The sequence below is a fragment of the Cyprinodon variegatus genome, unplaced genomic scaffold (genome assembly GCF_000732505.1).
Source record: "Cyprinodon variegatus isolate N-32 unplaced genomic scaffold, C_variegatus-1.0 Scaffold161, whole genome shotgun sequence".
NCBI classification, from domain to species: domain Eukaryota; kingdom Metazoa; phylum Chordata; class Actinopteri; order Cyprinodontiformes; family Cyprinodontidae; genus Cyprinodon; species Cyprinodon variegatus.
Window position 1 is genome coordinate 385,184 of NW_015150614.1, and position 20,727 is coordinate 405,910.

Sequence of the window (20,727 nt, forward strand, 5' to 3'; positions counted from 1 at the left end):
TACTTTATCTTTCTCCCACAGTCCAAAAATATGACTGTTAGGTTAATTTGTGAGTTTGTCTCTATGATAGACTGGTGACCAGTCCAGGGTGTACCCTGCTTTCTTGCCCATAGACTACAGGAGATAGGCCCCAGCCCCCTGATGAACAAGCGGTAGGAGATAGATGGATGGAGCTTCTATTTTACATAAAAGTCATGTTAACAGTTGCAAGAGAGAGTTAGGGAGAAAGGTTTTATAACATAGATTTATAACATAGATAACATAGTCTTTTATATAACAAAGACTATGTTATCTCAAGGCTATTCCAACTGCATGATATTAACTGTGTGGGGGTTTCCACAAACTTCCCAATGAATGTTAAGTTGTCTAAATTGTTAAATTAACCTCAGGAGACTCCTGGCAAAGTGTACCTTGCAAGCAGCACGATGAGGACAGAACTTGCCAAAGCCCAGTGGAGGCTGGATCCGGCGCAGCAGCGTCACCACATCCAGGTGCTTAATTCTCCCCCTGCGAATAAGAGACATTTCATTTCTTGTTTCTTCTTTTTAGTAACTGTATATAATATGCCAAGTTTCAAATGTTATTTAGACCCACGTGGCTTCAGGATCATATTCTGCCCAGATTTTCTTGAACTCATCCAGGTGGTGGGGACCAAGGAGAGACCAATCACGGGTCAGATAGTCAAAGTTGTCCATGATGACAGCGACAAACAGGTTGAGGATCTGGATTCGGATGGAGACAAGATAACTACTTCTACCCCAAATTCATTTTTCATTCCTTATGCAATGTGAGGAGTGCTGAACATAAACCTGCTTCTGACCAGAAAGGCACAAAGACAGTAGAAGCTGAGGAAGTAGAAGACAGCAAAGTTGGACCCACAGGTATTCTCCTCTCCAGGCAGGAAGTCAGACTTGGGGTCACACTTCTTCCCGTACATTGAAGCCATCATGACCTCCTGCCAAGCCTCTCCAGTAGCACATCTGAATACATAAACACTCTTTGAACAATGAGACTAATAATCGTATTAAAAACATCTCTGGGTCCCACATTTCAGAGGAGTTACCCACCGGAATAGCATCAGCACAGCCTGAGGGAATGTCTGGAAGTTGTTGTTGCGGTTAATCTGGGTGCCGTCCACCAAGGCTACCTTTCCAAAGATCTGTAGGTTGTTGCAATGGAATTCTTTAATTAAATTTCCATTGTATTGACTACCCTGAACCAGACACATGATAACAATTGTCTTTGGAGAAATAAAACTGACGGATGTACCTGCATCCCGATCACAGCATAAATGAAGAAAAGCATCACTATGAGCAGAGCTACATGAGGGAGAGCCTGCAGACAGAAAACAAGGGAGCTCATAAACACTGCATTAATGGACGTTTAATAATAATGATAAAAATAACTTGAAGAGAACAATGAAAACCTGGAAAGACTTGATGAAGGTCCATAGCAAGTTACGGATGCCCTCTGAACGATTCAGCAGTTTGACTAGACGCATAACACGGAAGAGTCGGAAGAAGGTTATGGAAACGGAGGCGTTTTCAGCTGACTGTGGACAAAAGAGGCCAGATGCTTCAAAAGACGCAAACCAAAAGAACACGGCTGTTTATCAATCAGAATATTGAGACCTACTGCAATTTCTTCCATAGGATCTGTCTCCTGCAGAAAGAGATAGTAGTGTGTAAATTAGTCCTTGTTTACTTTAGTGCCTCACAAAGCATTCATAGCAGTTCAATTTTTTGCATTTTGTCTAATTGATATTGTAAGTTAAATGTATCAAGCTATAGGAAAAGAATACATGGTTTTCAAAATATATTAATATTATTTATTCTGAAAAAGCATTGCAAATGTTTGTATTTAGCCCCAACTCAACTGCAAAACCAAATAAGATAAAATATTGTGAACAAAGTAAATTTATCGCAGTTGTGTGTAATTTAATCTCAGTAATAATCTAGATGAGCTTAATCCATCATCCAAAATAGTGAAAATTTAATTACGCTTTAAACATTTTTGCAAAGAAGAATTTGCATAATTTCAGATTTTAGATGTGCAAAATTTAAGCTGTGATTTCAGCAAAAGCTTTTTTAAAAAGGAATTCAGGGAGCTGAATACAAAGGTTGGCTAAACCTTTAATCTGTCTTCAAAATCCATGTATCATATTTTGTCCGCATTGCAGTGTCTCCCTGTTATGCACTGATGTACTACAAGATGTCCAAAAAATACAAGCAATATTTGTGGCTTTAAAAAGAGGAAGCATCGAATAATTCAAGGTGCATTAAAATATTTGTGAGGCTAAACTTTTAAAAGGGAGCCTGACAAGGTTAGCGTATTTAAAAAGGGTCTCAGTGTTATGTATCCAACTTTAATTCAATATTTAGCTTGTAAATGAGACAAAGTGAAGACTTTCAACTTATAACCCATGCAAAAGTAATGAATAGTGAACTGGTTATGAGCGCTGAACATGTCAATGCAAATTGAAAAAATAACCACCAGCATTACATATTAGCTTGACTAAGGCATTTCTTACATTTGCACTTTAACATAATGTTATGGCTGCAGTGGGTCTCTGCCTTGTTTTCTTGTAGGTTTCGGGAGGTAGGCCCACTGCAGGTGTTATGTCTTCCCCTGATTGGTGCTCTACTGCTTAATAGCTGCTCTGCATGCAGCAGATGAGCAGGCTTTTTCCTCTTCCTCCTCAGAACCCTACTTAGTTTGGTTTGTATGTTATTGTTTGGTCTTGCTAGGTTTGTTTTGCTTTTGCTTAAAGTTGACATAGAATGCAAAACCAAGTTTACATTGTCATAGATAAATAACGATAGTTCAGCAGGTGAAATGAACGGACAAAGAAGTTCAAACCCCATCGACACCTCCTTCCTCTACAAATCTCAAAATTCTAAACTTCCACAATAAAACGGGTGAATTTAAACAAAGCAATGAGTTGACGTCAACTCTGGGATGTTGCCTTATTTGGTTCTGGCCTGTACTTTTTTCACGCACCGAAATTGACACACAGACCAGCCCAGGTTCACTGGCCAAAGAACATGAATATAGGTAGATGTAAGACACCAGTTTAGCTGTTTAGCCCACAATTGGGTTTACTTATACAAGTATTAAAAAAGCATGCAGTTTCTCTATTTAAAATGAGCCAGAACCGCGGGTGTAAATGCAGTGTTCCAGGCTGCATGGAAAAAGGGGAAATTTCAGTCTTCCCAAGGTTCCGAAGACTCAACAGGCATGGATTATTTTTGTGTATCAGAAGATCCCTGCAAGGTTTGATGCTCAGCTGTTCATTTGCTCCAAGCAATTTGCCGAAAACAACTTTCAAAAACAGTTCACAACATGATTTGCTAAACTTCTTTTACTGAAACGAGGGGCTGTTCTGACTATAAGGTCATCATAACCGTAAGCTGAGTATTATTTTGTCGCTAAGATGTTGATAGCAATGCTAGCATATCTAGGGTGACCAGATTTGGGTTTTTGAAAAGGAGGACAAATTTTTTTTTTTGCTGCTGGGCCTCTGACTGGACCAGACCAAGCCGTAAGCTCCGGAGCTGATGGCTCGGCTCGACCGAGTGCCCAGTGTGCTGTGACTATTTGCTGCAGTGTAGTAAACCAAAATCGCCGGATGATTTTGAAATTCACTCCGGACATTTTTTAAGTATGAAAAGTAGGGCATGTCCGAGAAAGAGAGGATATCTGGTCACACTACCATATCTACAAATTTATTGTTTCAATGAGTGAGTGCTTGTTGCTATGAGCTTCCCTGGAGGTTCGCTCATTGTAAACCAACCAATCAGCGCACAGCTCATCTAAAAATTCATGAGCATACCATAAAATGAAGAAAACATGTGGTTTCATTCTAGGGCTTTTAACCAGGCTTGCATTAGGGCCCATAGAACAGCAAATATGCTATTTTCAGCCCAACCAATGTTACAAACCCTATTCAGAAACCTTAAGGAGCAGCACCAAATACCCTATATAATTTTTTCTACGACCCCTTTAATTCTGGTTAGTTATGGTTTTTGCATTAATCTATTTTGGTTTCTTATTTCAGGTATTATCTATTCAGGTTTTGTTTCTTATAAAACCTGAATAGGTTTCTTATATAATTTGATAAATCAAATTTTCATTTAATCAGAAAATCCTTGTGTGGTCTCCTTTAATTTATTACCCCACCAAACAAGCCTAGTAGACGTAACGATAATCAAACTGAAATGAAGCAGCAACACACAACTCATCAGACTAAAGAGAGAGTGTGAAGGTAAAAGAGTGCATAGTTTAGTTGAGAACATAGCACAGTGCTCACACAGCAAGGCTCATGCAGCGGTGCAGATATTTACAGCACAGCCATGAAGACAGTATAGTCCTCCACTGGAGTCCAGGGCGGCCTGTGGAGGATAGACATATGAGGAATGAGGTGGATGAAGGTCAGAGGGAGGAGTGATGGGGTGGGGGGATTATGGGGAGGATGACCAGGAGGAATGGGAGAAATTGAAAAAAAAAAGGATGATTTGTGGCAAATTTGTGCATTGAGATAGCATAATGTAACAAAGGCTTCAAGTGCAAGAAGAAGATGGTGAAAAACTGACACAATATTTGTGCAACAGAATAATTCCTTCCATTCTTTGCTGGAACTGTGCTCTTTTTAGGTGCTCACAACACAAAATCATTGTCAAGAGTGAAATGAGTGACAGCATAAATGATTGTGCCTTTGTGATGAAAGTGAATCAGTAGTTGCATGATGGTGCTCCAGAAACAGAGAAGCAAAGTGCAAAAGGACTGTGTGAAAAACCTCATTTGAACAAACATAAAATCTCTCGTTCCAAACTCCTGGATAAGAATACCACATTTTGAAACTCCAGGGCACCTTTGCAAAAAGCTCCTGCAGCATCAATAAAAAATATATATTGTGTGCTTTAAGATTACCATCAAAAGTAGACCAGATGTACTCACATCGATTTCACTGAGGATGACGTCCACAACGCTACCGATGACTATGATGAAGTCAAAGACGTTCCAAGGATCCCCAAAGTAGCCCTGCACAGAGGGACACAGCATTCTGACTCACAAAATCAATATTGGGAATCTCTTAATAGGAGCAAATATTAGAGTACTTACCCTCACTTTGAAGGCCATGAGCTTAAGGATCATCTCCACTGTGAAGAGCACAGTGAAGATCAGGTTCAGGGTGTCTGACAGCTTGGTAACGTAATTTGACTGGTTGCAGTGCTGTTTAGGTGAAAAACAGAATCAACTTATTAAACTGTTAAATTAATTCAACAGATCTGATTTTGTAAGATGTGTGAAACACTTTTGGAAATAATATGATACAACAAAAACACACACGTCAAATTCCCTAAACTGTAGCCAATATGTAAAGCATTTTTATACCATATTCCACATTATAGAAGCTTATTAATGCTGCAAAAAAACATGATTGTGATGATTTTGCTAAATAATAAGATCACGATACTGACTACAATTAACATGTTTTCCTGACTTTAATTTCCTTATTTTCTTGTTCTCTTTTTCTGTAAGCTTTCAGGTATAGTGGAGAATTTTCAAGAATTTGTGAAAAGACCCACCCTCTCCACTTAAAAAAAAAAATGCATATGCACAACTGTGTACCCGCTCCTGATAAGGAACGCCTATTAAACACGTTCAAGAGCCACTAGCCACTTTCTCCTCATGCACTCTCTGTTTAAAAGTTGGGGTTTGTATCGCTCATACAAGGTTACTTTCCAAAAGAAGATTTGCAATTTTTCCACTATGTCATACTCAGAAAAAGAACACCCTCCACTAAACCTTTAAGCATTTTAGCCAGTATGACTGTACATGTTCATGACATTGCAGGCAGCTTGAGTCCATTTAAACGGACATACATATTATGGGCAGGCAGAATTTGAAATATAGTATTCTACCAAATTTTCTATTCATGCAGTCCATAGCCACTGATAATTCAGTAAATTGTGCAGGTCTAATTGTTATATTTCAGTGAATAAGATTTTTCATGTTCAAGCTCAAGCTAGTTTTCTAGTTTGCAGGGCGATAATTCTGGTACATCAATATGTCTGATGTAAGATCGTTTCTAATCTTCATAATGATTGGTTGTGGTTTCAGCCTCATTGCTTTTACTTACCTGCATCCCCAGACACAATGTGTTCAGCATAATTAGGAAGAACATCAGGTACTCAAAGTAGCAGGAGGTTACGATGTACCACACTCTGTACTGGTATGGGTTTTTGGGGATGTAGCACCTGAGAGGGCGAGCCTTCAGGGCGTACTGCACACACTGACGCTGAGGAGGGATAAAACAGACAGGAAATGTGTGTTAGGAATAAAATAATTAGTCAGTTATTTGAAAGCTACAGGTTGCAACCAAAAAAAATACAGACACTAAATGATGCATAACTTTGAGAAATAAGAATCTGAAATCTTAGTGCAACTGGTATTCAGTCCCCTTCAGCCCTGATAAATTCCAGTCTACTAGATTGCCCTCAGAGAACAACCAACTAGGAACCAGTTTACCTTTTAACATAATATTACCTTATATGGAACAGAGAAGTGCCACTGTTGAAAGAAAACTAACAGAAATCATGTATAAAGTATGCCAAAAAGAAGAATAAAAAGAATCTTGAATACGGTAATTGATTATTGAAATAATCATCAACTAATTGAGTAATCGATTAATCGTTAACTGGAGTATAGAGACTTTAAAATATGCCTTTAGCTGACAGAGAAACCCAATTAGTAATTGTTAAAAAAATGTGTACATATTTTGCATTTAAGATAAAAACCTTTTTTGTCCATCAATATGCTCTATCCAGAACTCCTCAAGTAGAAGCATTTTAGTTTCACCTGGTTTAATTCTGTAAAAAAAAAACTTCTTTAAGGAACCTTTGGCTATCCGATTATTGATCGATTAATTAAAAAAAATAATCAACAGATTATTTGATTTTAAATAATCTTTGTTGCAGCCCTAAAATAATGCTTAAAAACAGTCAACAGGATAAAACATAGTTGCAGTATCAAAGTCTGGGAATTCTTTCCCTCTGTAGGGAAAGGTGACAAGGTCAGAGTTGATTTGATGTTAGGTGGGATGTTAGAAGCTGAAAAGGACTAGAAACTCATGTGAATCTTCAGCAAAAAAAAGGCCTAAACATATCAAATATTTCAACTATAAAAATGTGGATCTATTTGAACGTTCCAGTCAAAGTCCAGACCTAAATCCAATCATGAATCTGTAGCAGGGCTATTTGTTCATCAGGGTACTGCACACCACAATATTCATATTATCGTTTGTAAAACGGTTTTCAAAGAAGGCTCTTTTTCTTTCAACTCATATGCACATCTCGCTGATACTCTTTAAAATAACATTCCAGTCAAATACACCGAAGTTTGAGGTTTCTACCCGCCAGGTTTGACAGTGTCCATACTTTTAAAAGGCAGTGTATACTGTCTTTTTTTATTCTAAATGAAAAAACCCCAAAACAAAACATTTCTTAGCTTCATCCTAACAAACCTGATTCTTGTCCAGCTCACAGTTCTTATACTCCTGTTCACCCTGCTCCTGGAAGGTGACTATGACAAAACCCACAAAAATGTTCATCATGAAGAAAGCGATGAGAATGATATAGATTATGAAGAAGATGGACACGTCCACACGGTTGTTATAGACTGGACCCAAGTCTTCTTCTGCTGAATCTATGGCTCTGTACAGGAGTCTAGAAGCAGAGAAAAAGAATAGGAGAAAGATAAAAGATGGAGGCTCTAGGCAACATAATTACTTTAAAATCCCTCAATTTAACTTCCTAAAATGGAAATCAGACAATTGCACAACTTATCAAATAAGAATATATACTGAGCTCACTTTGGCCATCCCTCGAATGTTGATACAGTGAAAAGAGCCAGCATCCCGTTGAGCACGTTGTCAAAATTAAAGTCACTGTTGATCCACTCTCTTTTAGCTAGAACAGTGTCCTGTAGTGAGTTTTCCACGTGCTTTAAGTAGTATCCCCTAAAAATATGAAAAGAGAGTAATGACTCCATGTTAACATTATAGGTCTGATAAACATTGTAGTTCTGTGTTGTCTGCCTTACCGGCATTCCTCCGCCGTCACTTTGGTTGAGTCTGTGCAGCTGTAGAATTTACCCTGGCAAAGAAGAGTAGTGACTAAATTAATCCACAAGCAGATAGGCTTCCATGCCATGGATCAGTTTAGAAATCTGACCTTCGCTGAGGCCTTTCAAGTAAGCACTATTTTAAAATAAACTACCTTGAAGAGTTGCACTCCGATGCAGGCAAACATGAAATTCAGCAGCATGGTGACCAGAACAATGTTGCCAATTGTTTTGATGGCCACAAACACACACTGGACCACATGCTGTAAAAAAGGGGGAAAAAAAGCAAAAAATACAGAGATTAGGTAAAAATATAAATGTAATTTTAAACCAATTATCAAAACTTAAAGGGAAAATGTTAGATTTTTCCTTTAGAAATGCAGTAGCATAAAATGCTTTAAAATCAGCATTTATAGAGATTTCAAAATGAATAAAACTAAAAGAAAATTATAAATCAAAATAAAAATCGAGTAAATGTTTATTATGAATAAAACCTAGTTGATAGGTCAGCATTAGTACCCCTTCCTATGACTCAGTACCCATGAAGTACCCCTCAGGTTGGTGACCCCTGTTTTATCCTCTTTATCAAACCAACTTTTTTTTCCTGCATGTTTACACACACTAACTAGAAGCATCTCCATTATGCCGTCTCTCAGTAGAAAGATTGATTGCAAATCAAAATTTTGCTTTCAACCATCACATTAACAAAATTTTGTAAAAAGATGACATCAGAAAAAAAAAAAAAAATGCAGCGGGACCTTTATGGTTATATCATCATACCAATAAATCATACGGCCCTGTAGCTTGTTACTTTTTAGCCGCTTTGATTTGTTACTACTAAGTTTTGGCAAACAGCCGTTTATATACTTGTACTTAATATTCTGGTAGCACATTTTTGGGGAAAAACTAAATTTCTGTCGTTTCTGTCGTTCAAGTCCTCTAAATCTGATCTCATAAAAGCTGAGAAAATTCTTAAATTACTAATAAAAGCGCCTGATTTGATTTAAAGTTGTAACAGATTTGTACCAAGAAGAGGAAGAAGAAGAAAATTACACAGAAATGCATGAATATAATTGCAGGTTTACTGTGAGATAGTGCCGACAAGTTTTATGTAATGTTGGTACTTTATTTACCTTTAAGCCTTTTGCCCTGTTGATGGCTCTGAGAGGCCTCAATACCCTCAACACCCTGAGAATCTTCACCACAGAGATGGCACTGGATCTGCAAACAACACCCGAAAACAGTTTCAATCCGTGTGTTTTAGTATTTTAAATTGCTGTCAGTATTTGTCAAATAATATGCTACACATGTTAAGAGTGAAAACAGCAGCTTTCTCTTCTTGACTGATTATTAAATGTTAACTCACTCCATTCCCATGGACAGCAGAGACACTGTGACCACAATCAGATCCAGGATGTTGAAAGAGTTACGACAGAAAGAACCTTCATGCATGAACGCTCCATACACAGTCATCTGCCACAAAAAACAACAACAATGAACTTATATGCAGGATCAAATCAGCAAGTGTTAAAGCTTTAAACAACATATTGAGCATTTTTATTGTTGTTGATTTAGTTAAATACAACTTTTTGTAATCAAGTTTTTTTGTCATTCTATCAGCAGAAATGCTGACCTTTGCATTCATTTGACATTGCATCTGAATTTTAAAACATTATTGTGAGCTTAATCTTTATTATTGTAATACCTCACTATGAACTGTTTTTTGTTTTGCCTTAATGATTGTACAACAAATTAAATGTTAGCTCTACCTTCAACACGATCTCAATAGTGAACACAGTTGTGAAGACAATGTCAGCATAGGCCAAAATCTGAAAAAAGCACACAAGACAAAAACAAAAGCTGTTATATTGTCACCTCCATCATACCTACAACCAATTTCCAACATGTTTTATTAGAGCTGAATGTCACCTGGTTTCTATAAGATTTTGGATCGATGGGGTCTTCAGCTGCCAGTGAGATGGATGACAGAAGGATGAAGAGGAGGATGAGGTTGGTGAAGGACGAAGCATTGATGATCTTGTAGCACAGCTTACGGAACCTGGAAACCAAATAGGAAATTGTATACATCCATAGAAAGATACCTAAAAGTGATTTTAATGAGAATACCACGTGTCTTTTACTTAATAAGGTGCAGGTTTGCATACATACTTGTTTTGAGGGCCAAATATGAAAAAGGAGCTGGCTTCTGGCAAAGGAACAGCTTCTTCCTTGAGCTGCAGATCAGCCATCGGTCGGGGTCGAGGACTAATTGGGATTTCAGGTTCTTCCTCCTCGTCATCACCTACAAAAAATGTATGTTATAGTTCACTGACAAAAAATCAAAATTTCTAAATCTTCTGATTACACAATATTAACCACATCCTTATCCAATCTCAAATCAGGATCCTAATAACACATAATGAAATGATTTGCATGATTAGTTTTTAACTAAAGTCTCACTAAAGGAGGTTTATAAGTTTATTCATTGGTTCCAGCAGCTTATATAGAGTAAAAAGGCCAGACTTAAAGCAAGTACACGAAAGCATAAAAAGTTGTAATGTCCTGGAATATGTTTCCTTTAGATATAAAAATATCTGCACAATATAGAGCTAAAGAAAGACAACACAGTAGTTGACTTGGATTATTGCACATGCACTGTCGAAATGTACTGACCATATAAATAAGAAAAAATTAAAGTAAAATTATTGACTTGGATATACAGCCATTCAGCAAAACACCTCTATATGAGATTTGACCAATTAGATCCGACATTGAATGATGTGTAACCTACTGTAAATAAAGTTGAAAAAAGTTAAGTGAAAAAGTTTAAAGTTAATTCGAAAGTTAATAAACAAATCTAAAAGTAAAATAATGTAAGTGCCTATATCAGCATTTATGTTCAAAGGTTATGTTTTAAATTTTTGTTTCATGAATTTCTTATAGAAGTGCTTTTTTAACATCTTACAGTAAGGTAAGATTTTGATTTTCGCCATTAAAATATATTGATTTTTGATTTGAAAATATTTTACCGATTGCCCTATTGAGGGGTTGACACCAAACGACATGTAAAGTGATCCAAGTTTCTGCCGTTAGTATTTAACCTTGTAAAACAAGCTGGTATATAGCTCAGCAAATCATTAGTACATTTTGTTTTACCTGGGAAATCAGCAGGTGGAAATGGATCCTTTACTTCATTGACATTTGACTCAAACTCATCAATTTTGAGCTGCAACAAAAAGATCAAAATTGACTAAATATATACTCCCTACTATATAACATGATACCAGAGAGAATATCAACCTTGGCTGTAGTGGGCATTCCCTCAATTTTTGCCCTCTGCTCAGCCAGCTTCTTTGCAATCCTCTCCCTCTCTTCATCAGTCTTCTCAGGCATTTTTGATCTGTGTGTAAAAGTGAAAAGAAAAGTAAATAAAATATGGCAACGTGCAAACACACATCTCCCCACCAACAAGGTAACAGTGGAGTATTGAATAAGTATACTAGAATTTCTTTGGAGTCAGTTAAACAGGGGCCTTTACAAATATGTATTAAACCTTTTTTGCTTTATGTAGAATAGAAAAATCCTTTATTTTTCCACAGTGGAAGAATTAAGGCATCATAAGCAGCAAGGGAAAAGTTTACAACAAAAGAAAAAATACAATAGTGTCATCAAAACTGCATCCTAAAAAACACTGTGCACGAAAAACAGCAACAGGCTGGTTAAAATGAAATGGAAAGAAAACTTTGCAATCAATGACAAATAACTAATTGAACTTGTCAGGAGCACTTCATTCATTTCCAGGATTTAAAAACCTCACACTTTTTTATTAGTTAATCTAGCTGTGGCCCTGGCCCCATCTTTTGACCTAGTATTTGTCTAAACTGTGATTTCATTCACCTAAGCAGCTTCTTCCTCATCTTCTCCTCTGCCTTTTCCTTTTGAGCTGAAGTCAGACTCTCAGCCTCTGCCAGGTTGTCAACCGCAATGGCCAAGAAGACATTGAGGAGGATATCTGGTTGTTAAAGAGGTCAGGAAAACAATAAAAACTTTCAGTTGGTGTATTTTATGTTTTTAAGATAAAGGAGATATTCCTTTGCAACTTCAAGGATACAGTTTCCACAGACGAAAAGGACAATAAAATATATGGAAACCAAGATGCCAGGGATCTCTGGCCCTCCGTACGCCATTATGCCATTGTACATGATGTTTGTCCATTCCTCTCCTGTGAGGATCTAGGCGAAAAACAATTACTACCAAACGTCTGCATCTTGCACCGAAGCTGCTTAAAATTATGGCATCTTGATGAGCCCTACCTGAAACACGCTAATCAAGGCCTGAGGAAAGTTGTCAAAGTTACTGCGTCTGGCACGGTGGTCATCAAAGTTGAACTTCCCACCAAACACCTGCATTCCCAAGAGTGAGAAGATGACAATGAAGAGGAAGAGAAGGAGCAGCAGAGAAGCGATGGAGCGAACAGAGTTGAGAAGAGAGGCCACCAGGTTGCTCAGAGAGGTCCAGTACCTATAAAAGCAGTTCAGACATGGCAGATTACACTCAAATGGTCCACATCCTCATGGCAGAGGAGTAAAAGAATATAAACATACTTTGTCACTTTAAAGATCCTCAGCAGCCGAATACACCTGAGCACAGAGAAGCCCAGGGGAGCCACAGCTCCTGCCGACAACATGATCATCTCCAAAATACCACAAAGCACCACAAAGAAGTCGAAACGGTTAAAGAGCGACATAAAATATGCTCTGGGTCCCAAAGCGTACATCTTCACAAACATCTCAATGACAAACAGCACCAGTAGGACCCGACTCGCCACATCTGAGGAAATGAAAGAAAATAATAGAGTGCAGCTTAATCAAGATATTAACAACAAATCTTAGGGTAACGCATTAAATAATCTGCTAACCTTGCAGAGCTGTAAGCGAGTCAGGCTGATGGTGGAACTCAGTGGCTATGGTCAAAGTGTTGAGAAAGACAAGGAACATCACACCCCAGTAAAAGCTCTTGGTTTTCACATAAATCAGACACTTCATCCTGAAGAAACGGTTCCAGCGACGAGCCAAGCGGCTAAACATGAAAAAATAATCCTTCAGCACTGTGCCAAACAGCTGTAAATACACCATGCCAGCAGAGATCCATTTACTTGGTGACTGACTCACTAGTAATAGATGATACGACTCTTTCCTTCCAAGTCATACAGGCTGTCTGTGTCAGAGTCTCCACTGGTAAGAGGCAGAAGACCTGAGAAAAACAAGCAATAATTCTAAGTAAAAATTTTTTTTTATTGTTTGACAAAATTCAATATTGTTATCAATACGTCTTTTTTAAAAACACCTCTAAAATGGCTAATTTATTCAGTTCAAAAATATTCAAAAACATGAATATGCTTTGATGTATCCTTTTAAATTTGATAGAACTGTTTACTTTATAGCTCTGGCTTTATATTTAAGATTTGTGTGATTTGTGTGTGTGAAAATCAATCCTCCACAATAACTTTAATACAGTTATTACATAAGTCCAGTAAAATGCACTGAAGAGTATGACTAACAAATCTTGAGGGATATATTTTATCAAGGCTCTGTAGGAGGCTTAGAGAGCTCACCTTTGCCTTCTCTGTCAGCATCAAGGACTTCTGCATGAGTGATCCACTCCATGTAGCCATGGAGGTCTTCATCCAGCTGCTGACGTTCCCTCAACTTCTGAAACTCTCCTCGTGACCTGGCCTTCTCTCGCTCTTTGGTAAACTCTCTATTTAGGACCAAATAAAGAAATGGTAAATTGTCTGAAAAGGTAGAACATGCACAGTGGTTAGCAGAAACAACAGGTATCTTACCCACTGAGCACGCCAAGGACGAGATTAAGCACAAAGAAGGAGCCAATCAAAATGAGAGGAACAAAATAGAGCCATGGCCATTCGTATCCAATGGCGTCATTCACCTGAGAGACAAGGCAAGACTTTTAGTCAAAAAAACAACAGATCACTGTTTATTTAACATGTAAAGTATGAACCCTACAGGTTGTTGTAAAGGATGTCGGGTAATAGGTTACTGACCCAGTAAAGCACTTTGGTCCACCCCTCCATGGTGATGCACTGATATACTGTTAGCATGGCAAAGCCAATGTTATCAAAGTGAGTGATACCATTGTTTGGACCTTCCCAGCCAGGCCTGCACTCTGAACCATTGATCGTGCAGCGGCGTCCATTCCCAGCCTGAGCACATGGAGCCGGTAGCTCGCCTTCTGCTGCTGCATAGATATCTGAGGATTAAAAAAAAAGACATTAGTAAGGAAAGCAAACACCCAGACTTCTAGGTAATATTTTTAATGGTATCCTTGGTAAATACTTGTTCCAGTGTAGTAACAGGTCTTATGCATTTTGCATTTAAATAGCTCCAGTCCCATAATGGCGTAGATGGTGACCAGTAAGAACACCAACAGGGCAATGTGCAGCAGAGGCAGCATGGCTTTCAGGATGGAGTTCATTACTACCTGAAGGCCTGAGGGTGAAAGTATAACAAAACAAGAGCTAAGTGATGTTTCCAGAAACAGGGTAAACCAAGTTTACTATTTTTCCAAAGTACAGCTGGAAAATATATAATTCAATAACTGCTATCATAACATCAATGTGAATAAAATTGCAATTGTAAAGGACTGCTTGGGTGCAGAATTTGGATAGTTAAAGTGCTCTGCATTCATGCTCTGCATGTCAATAATAACAGCCTTTTTAATGATTATGTTTAGTAACAGAGATGCCAAAACCTATCGACAGTCGATGGGTCATTATGATAGAGGAAATAAAATGAGGAATCAGGAATTATTTACAATAGCATCACAATTAATTGTTCACTGATTCTGTTCTTCAAAATATGGATGGCTGGACTTCACAGCAAGATTTTATTTGTATTTCTATGTGTGATTTTTCTGTCTTCTGCAGCTCCTGTGAGATATATATGGGCAATATGCAAGGCCAGTTTTTCTGGTGGAAATATCCTCAATGCGAGCAAGAGGAGAACTCACTGAATACTGTTGGCGCATGGATGATGTCAAATATAAAACTCAAACTAGATTTACACTGCTTGTGTAAAAAAAACTTTTTTTTACCCTTAGAAAAATCCGACTAACTTTAAATAAGTTACAATTAACATTATGGTAATTTTTTCTAAATGCAAGAGTCCTAAAAGAACGATTTTTTCTGTGTTCGACTGAAGTCAAGCTTCTTTCCTCAACTTTGCTTTTATCTTGTACATAAATTATATATTTTTCTCCTTGTTTTTAGATGCCATGGTAGCATTGCAGCCTTAAATATTTAAAATTTGCTTGAACTGTATTTCTATGTTTTGTGCTTTACATTTATGTTTTTGCTTTATTTGTTTTTTTTTTTTGTATCTGTACCTTGCAGGTAAGACTGCAACTGATTACATTTCAGATATTAAGGAAAAAAAGAGGATCTGTCTTGTTATGCAGTGTAAATGTCTTGTCTCCACAGGCTCTTACTAGGCACTCCTGAAACAAGCCGAAGGGGCCGCAACACTCTAAACGCTCTCAGTGCCTTCATGTCAAACCCCCCACCCTTCTCCATTGGCACTCCTGCGATCATGTTAATGGTATCCAAACCAAAGGTGAAGAGTCTGTAAGAGAAGATAATTAAACTATAAATACCTAAAACTTCAAGAAATATTGTGTTGAAAAACTAAACAAACAAGCAATACAATGAAGGAACACTGTTAACATTAGCTTTCTGTGTCAAGGAAAGGGAATATGCTCTTTGGCAAAACATGTATCAAGCTGCAGCACAGAGCTCAACTTACCCCATGAAAACGATGACAAAGTCTAATATGTTCCAACAGTTCCGTAAATAGGCCCCTTCATGGAATACAAGCCCATACGCTATGATCTTCATAAAGCACTCAAACGTGAAAATGATCAGGAAGATATATTCCAGACTTTCCTGCAATAAGATAAAAAAAAGGATGATTTGAAACTGTCTAAAGAGCAGATTTCATTAACGAAATTCTCTCAGAACTTGGGTAAAGATTGAATCTGAGTGTCTCGTAGACCATGCCTACGTATCTAACATTAGTAACGTGAAGGTAAACCAAAGATCAGAGGTGCCTATAGACCATCTGAAGCGTCTTCAAGCATTTATTGTACAAAATGTTTCCCTAAGTCGACTCAAGCATTGGATATAATTAAATAAAAAAATAAATAAATAAATTAGATTGTTGCTAAATGAAAGCATGTCTGTTTCATTTGACATTTACTGTAAATGTTAGTCTTCTGTTTCATTCAATCATACTCATGCAGAACCAGGCGTTGATCAAAAATGAGAGGTTCTAAAACAACCTTATATAGAGTTCCCACAATTAACACATGTTCTAAACATGGGTAGTTAAATGTCTGTGTGCTTCTGATGAAAAAAGAAAAAAATGTTTCTGGACTACATCTTGCATGACCTACTTCTTACGGCACGGTGGGGGTGTGTGGGGGGGTAACTCAGATCTTCTTACAAGTTCTCCCCCAGAAAATGGCAGTAAGGAGTAAGATTTGACAGGAGGCTTATTGAGCCAAAGCACAGCAGGGAAGAAACTCAGAATCAAACCATTAATTTGTCAAATTATTGCTATTCATTGCTATTCATCAAGCAGTCCAAATAAGACTCCATATGAAAATGTTGAAAAAATATACCACATACATGTTTACTGACATTTATTTATATAATCTTGGTTGCTGAAACTTACAAATATTATTGTCCCCTGCTTTATTATGTGTTGTAGTTAATCTTATTTCATATGGTGGATATTAGCCGCAACCTCAGATTTTGGTCTAAATTTACAGCCACCATTACCCTGAAAGTCAAACTCTCCCTGATTTTGACTCCTCCTCTCATGAACTGCCTTAATTCTTCTTGTTGTGTGTTTGACGTTGTGTCAGAGACATTTTTCCACAAGTTTTAGGGTATAGAAGTTGTAGATTTTTCATCTGCATGTTCATGATGCAAATTTTACAATTACTCCATATGTCAAAGGAACTCGATTACACGGAGATCTGTTGACTATGGAGGTCACTGAAGCACAGGGACTCATTATTGTGTTCATAAAGTTTTGGTATTTAAACAAACATCATTTGATACATATAGTTTGTCACCAGCCAGAAATACTAATAAAAGCTTGATGGATACATGATTTCATGAACTTTTCACCAAATTCTAACCTTACCAAACAAATTCTGGAGCAAAAACCAAGATTGACTGAATCAGGCAATGCTTTTTAGTTTGTCAATATCGATATTTTGAAAGCCTGCACAAACTGTGGGCACATCTTCTAGTTCTTAGATAACAGGAGTTGCAAATAGTTGTTTGCATGGTTTTAACATGAAGTTGCTGGTGAAGATTCAGCAACTCCTGTTATCTAAGAACTAGAACATGTGACCACAGGTTCTTCTCATTTAAGTTTCCAAGTTTAAAGACGCTTCGCCTCCCATCCAGGAAGCTTTTTCAATTCAAATGTCAGAAATAGCGTTGAGATGCTTTATACAATAGCCCAACAAGGCCTCGTTTTTGCTTAGACATGCAAATTGAAACGAAGGAATGGATCCACTCCTTGGGAATGGTGGTTGTTTGGCTTCTATTGTTAGCCTGCAATGCGTCATAAATGTCTGTCTCTGAAAGAGGGTTGTTAAAGGGAATGGTTGGCCTGGCTGAACAGGCAGGGTCTTCGCTTCCCCTGTGAAGGGGTTGGGGTTGCGATAATACCGGGGAGGGATTAACACAGTTGCTGCATTGTAGGATTTTAAAAGCTGAAATCTGAGTCCACCCTCTCTGTTTAAGGTTGTTTTTTATTTCTTAACATAGGTGGTTTCCTTCATGCCCGTCTAAAACCACCTATTTACTTTGACCAAAATGTAAACATTCTGGTGTAGATGTACTGCATAGTCTTGGCTCGAGGAGGTAGCTCTTCTGTGTTTGGCCATGCATCTGTGGAGAAGTTGTTTGGTTTCTCCACTATAAAGATCAGAGCTTTCCTCACTGCGTTGAACTGCATACACCACTCTGCTCATATTTGGTCTGGAGGTTTTGTCCTTAGGATGCACTAGTCTCTTTTTAAGGGTTTGGTTTGGTTTGAAACCAAGCAAAAACAAGGCCTTGTTGGGCTACTGTATAAAGCAACTCAACGCTAATTTTGACTTGAAAAAGCTTCCTGGATGGGAAGCGAAAAGTCTTCAAACTTGGAAACAAAGTCCTGTGTCTTTTGTTTTTTTTAAAACTTTTTTTCTAACCTTTCTATCATCTCAGCCACATCTGTTTGTGCCACTGTAACATCAGCAAAGTGTTTTCCTCCCAATGAACTCGCTCAACATTCACCAATCTTTGTAAACATAAAAGGCTGTTTAGGAAAATCAAGTGGATCATCAGTTTCTTCAGTCAAGTTCCTGTCAACAACCATGTCACAGCAAGACGTGCCCAACACAGGGCCAAGAGGGTGATGGACATTTTTCACCTGTAAAGTAGGTGAAACATGGTTCTCTTGTTAAAGCTCATTTAAGCATTTTTTTTTACAGCACTTATGATATAGAAGATGCAGTTAAAACTTCTATAAAAATATCAGCCTCTTTCTGAAAAATGCTTTAGGACATAGACATATTCTTCCTCCAAACCCTAATCCTCATAGATGGTTTCCTTGGAAACTAGTCATATTTTATGACTTATTGCACATCTTTTTAAGATGTTGTCAGGTGTTCAGTAGATAGTGACGGCTATAAAAGTAGAAGTCACTTTTATAAACCCCGGTGCTTTACAAACATTCAGCTTTTTGTGGCAAAAGATATGCTGCTTTGAGCAAAGATCTTCATTAACTTTATTAATGTCCCAATGGGTGATTAGTTTAACAGTAAGTCTCAATGAATAAATATTAACATATCTAAATGAAAAAATATAACCACAGATGCAACCATTTCACCTTTCATATTTAAAAAAACAAAATATATCTCTTAAAAAGCATATTAAGTACTGGTATGAAAACATGAACAATGAATATTCAATAAATAAATTATGCTTAGCCTTTAAAATTCATTAAGAAAAAAAGCTGATGATATACTGCATTAATGTCATGACCAAAGGCTGCGTCTTATGGATAATGAGTCTACAAAAGCAATCAGCACTTTCAGCTTACAAAATTCGCTGTTATGAGGTGAACACACGTTTGGCAAAGTTTTGGCACAGTTAGGTAGATTCTGCCAAACTTCTGCCTCCGACTCGCACAATGACCCCCTTCAGCCACTGCATATCAAATATGCTTGAACTAATTCAGTCCTAATTTTGCTGGAGCTACAGTATAGATATTGTTAAAAGAGAGATCATATCTCTCCTATCCTGGCTTCTCCTCATTGGCTTCCTGTTAAATCCAGAATAGAATTTAAAATCCTCCTTCTCACATATAAAGCCTTAAATGGTCAAGCTCCATCTTATATCAGAGTTATAATTGTTCCTTATGTTTCTAACAGAGCACTTCACTCTCAATCTGCAGGTTTACTAGTGGTTTCTAGAATTTCTTAAAGTAGAATCGGAGACAAATATTTTAGTTATCATCTCCTGTGGAACCAACTACCAGTTTTAGTCCATCAGGCAGACACCCTGTCTACGTTTAAGGTAGGCTTAAAACTTTCCTTTTTGATAAAGCTTATAGTTAGAGTGGCTCAGGTTATCCTGAACTATCTCTATAGTTATGTTGCTAGAGGCTTAGACTGCTGGAGGACATAGGGACTCATTTTTCATCATTCTACTTTATTCTATCTCTATTCTCCCACTCTGCAGAATGTGTTAGTTCAATCTCTAATGATATGATATCTCTTATTTTCTCATAGTGGCTTCAACTGGTCTGTTCCTGTTTGGCTGTGACACCATCCTGGAGATAAATATCAGATGTGTTGCTGCCATCAACAACTTTGCCTATAGATGTTCGAGCTTGGCCTATTTTTCAGTGTAGTCCTGTTTCTCTGACTGTGACTGGCTGGATGTGCTCTCTTCATCCTCTGACATGGGAGCTGGCTCTGAGTTCCTCTGCCTGGCTGTGTGTTTCCTGAACTTGCTTTTTGTATCTCTACTTCTGTCTCCATGAACCTCAGTCGGCCTCGGCAGATGGCCGCTCACACTGAGCCTGATTCTGCTGGAGGTTTCTTTCTGTTAAAAGGGAGGTTTTCCTCTCCACTGTCGTTACAGTACTTAGCATGAGGGATTGCCTTCCAGTCAAGGAGTCGATGCAATTAACTAGTTTTCCTCAGATAGAAAACTTGAGGTGTCTCCTAATTTTTTATTAAGACGTTCTTTGTGGCTTTTCTTACAGTTAATTTTGAAAAAGTTTCAGTTTGATTACAAACAAATAAGAAACTCACAGTTATGATGATGGTTCCAGGAGAAAAATATTCCTTTTTCTGGTTTACCTTTAAAAAATTGTAATTGCTTCTGAGACCTGCTTGGCTAAAAATCCTTCTTTCCTATTTGGATTTTGGGCTGAACGTCAGGAAGTGGTCTTAACCATGCCTAGATGCCTAAATGTACTGAATTACTGCTTTGTGATTGGCTGATTTACTATTTCT

The 20,727-nt window shown here is 37.7% G+C and overlaps 1 protein-coding gene across 1 annotated transcript in view; it reads right to left on the reverse strand.

Annotated features, from left to right (window-relative positions):
- cacna1s (calcium channel, voltage-dependent, L type, alpha 1S subunit) overlaps window positions 1–20,727 on the reverse strand; it is a 29,059-nt gene that overhangs the window by 5,595 nt on the left and 2,737 nt on the right. The window contains exons 3-36 of the mRNA XM_015377923.1: window positions 15,945–16,084; window positions 15,631–15,764; window positions 14,481–14,633; window positions 14,189–14,394; window positions 13,970–14,073; window positions 13,739–13,884; window positions 13,296–13,377; window positions 13,043–13,203; window positions 12,729–12,954; window positions 12,438–12,645; window positions 12,236–12,356; window positions 12,022–12,136; window positions 11,425–11,524; window positions 11,281–11,350; window positions 10,294–10,426; window positions 10,054–10,183; window positions 9,894–9,953; window positions 9,491–9,597; window positions 9,258–9,345; window positions 8,280–8,387; window positions 8,104–8,156; window positions 7,874–8,020; window positions 7,526–7,727; window positions 6,143–6,301; window positions 5,122–5,232; window positions 4,957–5,040; window positions 4,344–4,391; window positions 1,636–1,662; window positions 1,427–1,552; window positions 1,270–1,335; window positions 1,068–1,159; window positions 821–980; window positions 595–722; window positions 411–507 (exon numbers count right to left, since the gene is read on the reverse strand). Of these exons, the coding sequence (XP_015233409.1) occupies window positions 411–507; window positions 595–722; window positions 821–980; window positions 1,068–1,159; window positions 1,270–1,335; window positions 1,427–1,552; window positions 1,636–1,662; window positions 4,344–4,391; window positions 4,957–5,040; window positions 5,122–5,232; window positions 6,143–6,301; window positions 7,526–7,727; window positions 7,874–8,020; window positions 8,104–8,156; window positions 8,280–8,387; window positions 9,258–9,345; window positions 9,491–9,597; window positions 9,894–9,953; window positions 10,054–10,183; window positions 10,294–10,426; window positions 11,281–11,350; window positions 11,425–11,524; window positions 12,022–12,136; window positions 12,236–12,356; window positions 12,438–12,645; window positions 12,729–12,954; window positions 13,043–13,203; window positions 13,296–13,377; window positions 13,739–13,884; window positions 13,970–14,073; window positions 14,189–14,394; window positions 14,481–14,633; window positions 15,631–15,764; window positions 15,945–16,084 (4,092 nt within the window). The remainder of the gene's footprint in view (window positions 1–410; window positions 508–594; window positions 723–820; window positions 981–1,067; window positions 1,160–1,269; window positions 1,336–1,426; window positions 1,553–1,635; window positions 1,663–4,343; window positions 4,392–4,956; window positions 5,041–5,121; window positions 5,233–6,142; window positions 6,302–7,525; window positions 7,728–7,873; window positions 8,021–8,103; window positions 8,157–8,279; window positions 8,388–9,257; window positions 9,346–9,490; window positions 9,598–9,893; window positions 9,954–10,053; window positions 10,184–10,293; window positions 10,427–11,280; window positions 11,351–11,424; window positions 11,525–12,021; window positions 12,137–12,235; window positions 12,357–12,437; window positions 12,646–12,728; window positions 12,955–13,042; window positions 13,204–13,295; window positions 13,378–13,738; window positions 13,885–13,969; window positions 14,074–14,188; window positions 14,395–14,480; window positions 14,634–15,630; window positions 15,765–15,944; window positions 16,085–20,727) is intronic.